Source organism: Propithecus coquereli, unplaced genomic scaffold (assembly GCF_000956105.1).
Source record: "Propithecus coquereli isolate 6110/MARCELLA unplaced genomic scaffold, Pcoq_1.0 Scaffold288, whole genome shotgun sequence".
Classification (NCBI taxonomy): domain Eukaryota; kingdom Metazoa; phylum Chordata; class Mammalia; order Primates; family Indriidae; genus Propithecus; species Propithecus coquereli.
The window spans coordinates 1556114-1566602 of NW_012148485.1; the positions used below are offsets into that span (position 1 = coordinate 1556114).

The 10489-nt window shown below is 46.9% G+C and overlaps 1 protein-coding gene across 1 annotated transcript in view; it reads right to left on the minus strand.

Moving 5' to 3' along the window:
• ATP8A1 (ATPase, aminophospholipid transporter (APLT), class I, type 8A, member 1) overlaps positions 1-7408 on the minus strand; it is a 272471-nt gene extending 265063 nt beyond the window's left edge. Inside the window, exon 1 of the mRNA XM_012648479.1 lies at positions 7317-7408. Within this exon, the coding sequence (XP_012503933.1) occupies positions 7317-7365 (49 nt within the window). The 5' untranslated portion in view covers positions 7366-7408. The remainder of the gene's footprint in view (positions 1-7316) is intronic.
• Positions 7409-10489: the final 3081 nt, after the last annotated feature.

The window sequence follows — 10489 nt, forward strand, 5'->3', positions numbered from 1 at the left end:
TTTTTTAACTTGACTCACTGTATTCATAAGTTCGGGTAGAAAAATACACATTAGAAAAAGACAGAAAAATTTAGAGAAAAGAGCAGTGAGAGGAGGACAGCTGAGAGGATTTTTTTTATTAAGTTGCAATAAAGAAATTTGATACCAGAGGCTAAAAGAGACCAAAATAGAGAGAGGTCAGGAGAGAAAGGGAGGGAGAGACTGACTAAAAAACAAACAAACAAAAAAACAACTCAAATATATATGTAAAGAAGCACTTCAAATCAGTATGGAAAGAATGGATCATTAAATGTTTGGTTATTATGTCAAGTAGAAAACAATTAGAGAAAAAAATTAGATCTGGATCTTATATCTCACAACAGAGTAAATCCCACAGGAATTACTGATATAACTGTTTAAAATGAAACTCAAAAGTACTAGAAGAAAAATATAAGTGAAACATGACCACTATCTTGAAATGAAAAATGACATTAAAGCAGAAATTTTAAGAAAAAAATCTTAAAGATTATACTTCATAAAAATTAACTTATACATATATGCTAAAGCACTACAAAGTTAAAAGGTAAACTATAAACAGGGAAAAGAGTTAATATCTGTAAATATAAGAAGCTCTTAAGATTCAATACAAAACAAACTTCTTAAAGGAACACGAGTAAACAATTCAGAAAAAAATCACTAAACTTACCAAACTGTGTTCAACCTAATAATGAAAGCAACGTAAACGTAAAGGCTTATCTTTTGCATTGTATATTCACAAGGATAAAACACATCATACAATGCTGGCAAGTGACAAACAGGCACTCCTGTTCATTTTCAGTGGGAGTATAAACCAGTATAACCTTCCCAGCAATTCGGAAATATGTATCAAAAGTAAAAAAAGATACATATTCAACCCAGAAATCCTATTTCTAAGGACTTCTCACAAAAATCATCAGGAAGGTGTACAAAGATGCTTGTTCAAGAATTGTTTGAAGAAAAAAACTGAAATGACATAAATGCTGATACAGAGGGGATTATTAGTAATAATCAGTAAATTATTCTAGACTAACGTGAAAATGCCGTCATAAAATTAACAAAATCAACCTGTGCACTCCACAAATAATTACCGAGCCCCTACCAAGTGCCAAGCACTGTTGTAGACTTTGAGGAAACGAGTAGAGACAGTAGACAAAAATCACATCCTTTATAGAATTTACACAAATCTGTGTCAGACGGGCATGGTTGTTTCTGAAATGCTAATGAGTGGGGGAAAAGAGTAGAAATAATGGAGAATATGACCTCATTTTTCTTAAATAAATAAATATATCTCTCGTCTTCTGGAAACTAGTTGGGAAGGACATACGCTAAAACGCTAACATTTTACATATATAAATTTACGTAAAATGTATATAAAAATATATAATAATGTTTTATAATATAATCACACCGCGATCACACTTGGATGACATAGTTGGAATTTTACTCTCTCCGTGGAGCCTTCGTGCCGCACGAGTTTTCCCAATGAGCAGGCAGTGCTTCTACCACCAAGAGAACAAAGTTAAGCTCTTCCATTAAAAACCAAGCACGGCAGGGCTACCATTTATGTAACAACTGTGAAGTGGCGACCAGATGTGGAGGGGACAGCAGTGAACAAAGCGCACAGAAGCGCTCCCTTCGTGGTGCTCAGGTTTTAGGGAGAGGGCACCGACTACATCTGGATTTAGCGCAGAGCATTTTACAGATCGGATCACAAGGCATCCCCATCTCTAAGCCATAGATTCATTTATTCATCCAACCCGAAGTCCTACTACGCGCCAGGCAATGTCCTACTATGCGCCAGCCAGGCAACGTCCTGGGGGAGCAGCACATCAGTGAAGAAAACAGACCCAAATCCCCGCCTTTTAGGGGGCTCACTCTCCAGGCGAGAAGATCTGTGAAAGGGTGGGCTCCAGGAAGGCGTGAAGAAGGAAGGAGACAGTGGTGGCCTTCACCGCCCTTCCATCCTAACAAAACCAGGAGAACAGAGACCCACACAGCAAACATTTCGCTCACTTCAAAAGCATCTTCTGATTGACGCAAACGATAGCTGCAGTGTAGGCAACAGGCTTCGATTCTCAGTTTTTGACATACAATGAAACAAATGAATTGTGTACTACAGATGAGAAAGCCTAAAATAGTGCTAATGCACTTAATATCTCCAGAATTGCACTAAGTAAAACGACACATATGTTGACTTTTTCAAATATTGGTTCCGTGATGTATCACTGCACTGGCACCTTCTCCCACGCCCCACGTCAGTTACAGACCCTGGGTGCTCCGCCCTATTTGCTTCAGCGTCTCCTTCATTCGCTACATCCTTTTTGTCCCATCGCCCACTTAGCTGGCACACAACAAGTGCATAATACATGCTTATTAAAGGAACAGAGAACTTTAGTCATTTCTCACCTGGACATCTGAAATAGCCTCCTAACATTTTTTCTTTAACAGTGCTTACAGAAATTACTTTTCTTCTTCCTTTCGTTATCTTTTGAAGAAATGAAACAAAGTATCCTAGGTAGTTACATTTTAGAGTTGCCATGTAAGAAAACAATCCCTAAACAACTTCTAAACACAATCACTCAGCACGTTTTCCCAAACTAAATGCATGTTTACATTTTAACATTATTACGTTCAGCAGAAGAAAATGCAAACTGCTGGATAGGTGTGTGGTTTTTGTGTACATTTTTTTACCTTGAACAATTTAATGATTTTGTAAAGTATGACCTCTAGGACAGTTTTATTCAAGCAAGAGTCTCTGGCAATCTGATTACCTGATTGTGACTGATCCTGTTATCTACCCAATAACTATTCTTCCCTCTTCCCCTAGAACACAACACTGAGCATCGTGACCCACTGGAAAATTCCATTCAGCTTCCCTTGCAGCTGGGAGCCAATGCAAAATAAACATCAGTTTTTGTTTGGTGCTTTCTACAAAACCTGTTTGTCTCTCACCCTCACATTTTTCCCTACCTAGAACTCCTATGTGATGGCTGGCACCCAAGCAACCACGTTGTGACTTTACGCATGTCATACACCCAGGATGGTGAAGCAGAAAGGCACAAGGAACCAACACCCCTTGTGACTGTGTGTGTGCAGCAGGCACAGCTGACCCTGACCACCTCCACACTAGTTTTACAGGAGTGAGAACAACTGTACTGTGTGCAAGCCTCCATTATTTCCCTCCCAGTTTCTAGATCATTAATGCTGTGTTCACACACCCATTCGATTTAGCTGAGATAGGAATGGAGAGACCTAAACTGCTTAGCCTTCTGGTATATCTACTCTTGCTTTCCGGCAAATTTATCCAACTATCAAGGTTTCGACTATTATCTCTGAACTCAAGATTTCCAAGTCTGATTTTTCCCACATCTGACCTCAAAATTTCTATGTACCTTTAAAACAAGTCCAACTGGACGTCCCACAATTACTTCCAAATTAGAATACCTTCTCTTATTGTACTGACCCTCCTTCTCAATTACCTTTTAACAGATTTCCTCAGTCGGTCAGTTTCAATATTACCCAGGAGAGTTGCTCAAAATGTTTCCCCAGCACCAGAATATCCTAGGGGCGGGGGTGGGGGTGCTCATTACCAATGCCGATTCCCAGGGCAGCACGGATTTATTCAGCAGAATCTTCGTGAGCCAGCACAGGAAACTGCATTTTAATGAGATACTTGGTATCTTATTAAAATTAGAATTTCAAATTATTGCTTAAGAATTGTTTTTTAAAAAGATCTCTCTCTCTCTCTCACATTCTATATTCACTATACAGCCAAGTCCTATAACATCCTCCTATTCTCCCCCTCACCGTCCCTTTAGCACTCCAGACTCTGTCCTGCCTTGGGGCCTTTGCTCTGGCCGTACCCTCTGCCTGGATCAGCCTCGCCCTAATTCTCCACCAGCCTGGCCCCCCCACCTCCTTCGTGTCAACACTGCCACTAGGGCTAGCCTAACCACCTTAATTCAAATTGCAATCCACCCACCAACCTCACACACCTTACTTTCCCTTTATTTCCCCCCTAGCACTCACCACATAACAGATTCTATTATTTGATTATTTGCTGGTGTGCGTTTTCTGTGTCTCCTGCCTCACTAGTATGGAAGTATCTCCAGGGCGGGGTTTGATCTATTGTGATGTGTCCCAAGTCCCTGGAACAGTACTTACAGGAGTTCAATACAGAGCTGTTGAATGAGTTAATGATTTAGTAGAAATCCCTGATCCCTCCCTTCCCATTCTCACTATTCCACTGCAATACTAGTCTTGACCCTACAACGATCTTCCCTCCAAACCATGCGGCACATTCCCAGACTTAGCTGAGACACTACTTTTGGGATGTCCCTCCCTTACGGCGATTTGGCTCCCAAGTGGCCCTGTCAGATACTATATATTGGTGTTATGCTTAAGTGATAAATTCGATTAGATGAACTCTAAGATCCTGTTCAAATGGCCAATTCTGTATCCAAATGACTCATCCTGGCATTCTAAATGCTCTGTAACCTAGCGGCACACTCCCTATCCAAACTTACATCCTGCCCCTTCCAAGTTTCCCTCTGCTCCTGGCCGACGTCCTTAAGAACTCCGAAATAAGCCATGTTCACTTTCACCGTTTTTTCATGTCATTTACTCTCTACCTCCAACACCCCCCCCCCCGACTACTGACACAGATGGCAATATCCTTCAGACACTTGCTGCTCAGACCGTGCCCTGCAGGCCAGCATCATCCAGCATCACCTGTGAGCTCATCAGAAATGTAGCAACTCCAGCCCTGCCCCAGACCTCTGCACTCAGAATCTGCATTTAACAAGATCCCAGGTGACTCCTGTGGACCTTAAAATTCGAGAAGTACCGTGTGAGGGCTCATCTCAAAACATACCTCAATGACGTTCGTATTCCCTTGGCAGGTCTCATGCTCAGAAATAAGCATGCGCTAAACTCCCAATCTTCCACGGGACCTATGTCCCCCATCGCAAGCACAATGTTCAATGAACGGCATCCCCTCTTTCACTATTTATTCCCTATTTCCAAGTCCTTTCTGCTCGATTTGGTTGTAAACAGCTTACAGGCAGGGCAGTTACGGACCTGGCCAATCCCGACGCAGGGAACAGAAACCCATTCAAATCATTTCAAGCGGGGTGGAGTGGGGAAAGCTGCTTATTTTAATGGTACCTGGAAATGGGAGTAGAAAACTCAGGGAGGGAGAGAGCGCTTCAAGATCTGGCCACCTCTCTCAGCATCTGTGTCTGCCCATCCATTTCATTCTCTTTCCTATCTCTATTCACTCGTAATTTCTGCTTCCTTTTATCAGCACCCCTTCACCTCCCAGCCTATTCAGCTCTGCCCCTTTCTGCTTTGATTTTCCCTCTCAATCTCTAACTTTAATGCCTCCTGAGAGATGATCAACACCAACAATCCTTCGGAGCCAAACCACAAGGTTGCAAGTGTCTGAGTCACCTACGAATTGGCTGCCCTCGGGTCCTGAGTCCACCCTGGTCCGATCAGCTGGGCCAGGCGGGCTGCAGCTCAGAACCAGGCCCTGCAGGCCGCAGGGGCTCTCAAAGGAGAATATTCCTCAGGAAAGAAGGGAATACATTTCTCAGGAAAGAAAGGTGTGGGCAGAGCAGGCCACAAGCCACAACACCAACCCACAGAGTCATTATTTATTTTGTCTTCACCGTAGTCCTGAGCGAAATGCTGAACACGTAATAAACTGAAATCAACCGGTGTGGGAGGGAAGGGTCATTCGCCCAGCACCACTGTGGACCTGACACCGTGCTGGAAGCAAAGAGAATGCGAAGATTAAGTAAGAAGCAATCCTTGTTTTTCCAGAGCTCTTCACTGAAATGTGTCACTGAACTAGTTAGTTACTCAACCTTGGGTAAGTTACTAAGCCATCTGGGCCACAGTCTCCTCCGCTATCAGATGGGCTCCTCCTTCCCCAACCCCCTGGAGTGTGGCAAGGTTTCGTAAGGTAATCTTCCCGACAGTGCTCTGAAAAATTCATATGCCAACCAAGGCCACTAACAAAACCCTCTCGCATGCCACAGGTTTTGAATTGCTCTCAGCTTTTTTCTCTTGTCCCTATTTCCCACAATATATGACCCACCAACGCTATTATTCGAAAGCACAATACCAACTATTACCATTACATTTTCACTACCCCTATAGCTCGAATGGCGATTAGCAACATTCATTCATTTCAGACGTGCAAAAAAGAATGTATTTTTCCAACATTATCACCTATTCAACGGTGCATCTAAAACAGCAATGTCCTATACAACTATTTTCTGGTATATTACCAATGACAGTAACTACGTGATCAATTCCCACGTAGCACACGGTTCAGCTTTGGCTCTTGTGTGGCCTTCTCCCCAGAGCAGTTTCATTTAATATTTTCTAAGCACTGGACTCAGAAAATTCTAGACATTAGAGCTCACGGATCCTATTTTTGCAGGGGGACTCTGTAAACATAAAATGTCCTGGCTCCCCCCCTGGAATCCCATCCTCCCAACTTCTGCATCTTTTTTTCCTGAAACCGCTTCACCACCTGCCTCACATCAGAGTGGGGGTGGGGGGAGGGCGGGACTCGGTGCGATGGGGAGATTTCTCAGAAACGTATCGTTCCACCCTTTGCAGGATGCAAGCACGGGTTTGTGGGAAGATACAAAGGACAACAAAATCGAGACGGGGGCAGGTTTCGCTTTGCCCCGGGCAAGCCCGAGGAGTATTTCCCGGGCGCCTGGCGCACGCCAGGCAGGATGCCGGGGGCTCCGCGGGCGGGACGAGGCTCCCGGCCTCCAGCGGAGGCTGCGCCCGCGCACCGGGCCCGCGCACCGGCGTCTGTGGCTCGCGCGGGCAGGTGCGGCCGCGCCACGGCCGCCAGGTGGAGCGCAGCGCGCAGCCGCCCCCGGTGCCGGGCAGCTCGGCCGGCGACGCGCGAGCTTCCGGCAAAGCGAAAAGCGAGACGAAAGCCCGGGCGCGGCTGCGCTGCGGGAGGCGGCACTGCGGGGCCCCCGCCGGCCCCCACCGCGAGGAAGCCCCCGAGCGGCCCGGGGTCCCGCTGCCTGGGGCCTGCGATGCGGCGGCGCCCAAGGGCGGGGGTCCGCGCGCCAGGCGGGATGCGGGGACCGGGGAGGCCCCCGCGCTGGCCGGGTGGGGGCGGGCGGGGGTCGCGGTGCGGGGCCCGGAAGGTGTGCGCGGGGGAGGGTCTGCGGGCCGGGCGCGGCGCCCGGGGGAGGAAGGACGGGGTCTCCTCCCGGATGAACAAGCGCCCCCACCCTGCCGCCCCGCGCGCGTCTCACCCTCGGCGCGCGAGCGCAGCTCCGACACCGTCCTGCGCATGGGGGGCATCGCGGCGGCCCCGCCGCACCTGTCACCGCGCGGCGCGGAGCGATCGGCCCCGCACGCCGCGGCGCGACGACGAGGAGGAGGAGGAGGAGGAAGGCGGCGGCGTCCGCGGCGCCCGGCGAGCTCTCCCGGCGCGGGGCGGAGCGCGGGGTGGGGGAGGGGCCCGGGGCGGGGACCCGGCGCCCGCCCCGCCCCGCCCCGCCGTGGACCGTACCACTCGGCGGGGGGGTCCGCGACCAGCCGCCTCTGCGTGCGGCTGTCTCCCAAGGCGTCCGCGACTCCCCCAGGCTCGGCCGGGGAGGAAAGGGCGGTCTGGGTGCTGCTTCCCCGCGTGTCCCCTCCGGCCACCGCCCGGCCACCTCCGGTTGTCGACAGCGATGGACCCGCCCGTCGTCCGGAGGGGTGCGGGGTCTGGGGGGGCAGGCGACGGCGACGGGTCCCCCCAGTCGCGGGGCTCGGGCGGCTGCGAGCGGGCCCAGTGCGTCGCCCCAGCTCTCGCTGCAGCCTGGCGGGGCTCTGGAACTGCCATGGAATCGACTGACTCGGCCCAGGTGGTTCACACAGAACTTCTGTGGTTTTGCATGTTTGCTTTTAGTCAAACCTGCAGAAAGTTGGTTGCAGTAGTTTTATCTGGAAAGGGGAGAGGGGTCTTAGCATAAAATCCGTAAATGTATTAGATTATAATTTGCCCCCTCTCCTAGAGACCATCATAACAAAATGTACACCTGGATCTACGCTAACAGGTTGTCCAGACAAGCACGGTATTTTTCACTGCTGCTGACATCACCTTCGAGTGAAGATGGAAGGTTTTGTGTAGATTCTGGTGACCTGCTGAGCTGGCAAGAGAGGTAGAAAGTAGAAGCAATTAATAAATTAGAAACAATTTGCCTCTTCCCTCGTCTCTGCTCTTCCTCCCCACCCAATGGAAGAAGGCCTCACATGGAGGCCTTTTATATGAGCTCCTTTGAGATAGATCCTGAAGGGAAAGAAAGATCTGGAGAGGTTTGACCCGAGGGAGAAGTGATTGTTACCAAGCCTCAGGAAAAAATGAAATAAAATCTGCTAATAGCATCCTATCTCCATTTGTGGCGTTTCCCCTGCTTCCTGCAGGTAGCATTAGCTCATCCCGGCCCTGCCCTACATTAATACTCAGTCAATGCATATTTATGAAGAGCCCACTCTGCTTGCCCCTGATTCAGAGGCTGGGATTAGAACAAAGAAAATGTATCCTCAGTGTTCACGGAACATCTCAGGGTAAAGCAGGACTCAAATATAAATGTATCTGTGTCAGTGATGGGCATGACTTCAAAGTATGCTCTTCTAGACATAAAAAATGGATGCGGCCTTTTTAGGATTCTCGTCACCGGCTCTTTGTATTTCTACCCTGTCCCGGGATCCCCTTGTCTAAAGCAGGCTTCCTCTGGCCTAATGAGCGTGAGTCCGGAACCAAATTAAGTAAGCAAGGAAATAAAAGAAATAGTAAAAAAAAAAATAAACAACAACAACAAAAAAACAGCTTTAAAGTGAAAAAAAAAGCAGTGCTTTTCTGTTAACATTTTAGGTGTAATTTTATGTAAAGCTGGAATCATCAGTTTTTATTCAAAATCAGCGCTCAGCAGAATGACAGCATTTGATTTATGAACAATCACCTTTGCAATTCCTAATGAGCCTTCAAATAAGGTTCAATTCTGCTTATTTATAAATAGCAATTAACTGAAGGGAGTTCCAGAGGTTACCTCTGTTTGCTGCAGGACAAACCATTTTATGCACGTGTGTCCCATTAGCAACCAGCAAAGCTGAAAACGTGTCATTCATACGGGAAGTGACGAGTCTTCCATACAGAGAAGACTGTTGCATGATACAGTCTATAGATCACCATGTGTCCTTTACCATATTATGTTATCACAAGAGAATCCTAACTGCCTCATTTATGAAAAACCACTCATTCCTGATGGCTGGACGTCACACACATTGTTATTGGCTCAGAAACTTGATTGAGGTTGTGTATTGCACTAATCTGCATTCACTTGATTTAAAAGCTCTGAGATCTTCTCACCTTCCATTGTGCCAGAAGTGCAGTCTGCCAACCCCTGGCAGGGAACTCTGGTTCCAGCAACATGACCTTGTTACAGAATCTGTATAGAATTCAGCTGTCAGCAAGATCATTAAAGAACTTTCAGGTCCTGTGACTACACTGATGGTGGTCTTAGAAGGAAGAGGGTTATTCAAGAACAACTTCTGCAGGGACCAGGTTGTATCATCCTCCACAAAATATGCGTTGAATGCATAACACGTGTGTCGTGCTGAGCCGGAGAACTAGGTTACAGGGGCACTCGATGAAACCCAACCAGAGGTGCAACAAGGTGGCTGACACTCCATGCCAAATAGACAAGCAGCAGCAACCGCAGACATTGAGAGAAGAGGAGATTCTGAGAGCTGGGGTGACCAACATTGTTGGGCTAGATCTTGAAGTAGAGGTTAAATCTATAGAAATGAACAGGAGACCTCTTTCCAGGTAGAAATGCTGGGCATATATTAAATACTTGATAATGATTATTTAAAGATTGCTTAAGGTCATTACGGTGACAGAAGAGCATATACGTTTGGGAGGAACAAAGAGACGTGATTTGACTACAATAAAGGTTTTCATCGGGATTCGAGGCATGGGAGCTAAAGGGCGCTAAGATTCGGAAGAGTCTTAAATGTCATATAAGGGATATATATATATTTTTTCTAATGAGTCTTCTCAACAAGTGATGTCCCAATATGCCCACTTGCCAGCATTTTTATGACATTTTCCCTTGAATTTTGCCACGAAATCTTCCTCAACTTTACTCACTAAATTATGCTCTAAGGTAATGAGCATTGCATGGCAAATGTTTACTACATCCCCAGTAACTGTGCCCCATAGGAATGAATGGAAAAGGATGTCTTTGGCTTTCCCTTGGAGTTAGCACGGCTTGAGTTGTTGAGTAATTAGAGAAAATAAAACGTGTATGAAGGCCGGGCGCGGTGGCTCACGCCTGTAATCCTAGCTCTCTGGGAGGCTGAGGCGGGCGGATTGTTTGAGCTCAGGAGTTCGAGACCAGCCTGTCTCTACTAAAAAAATAGAAAGAAATTATCTGGA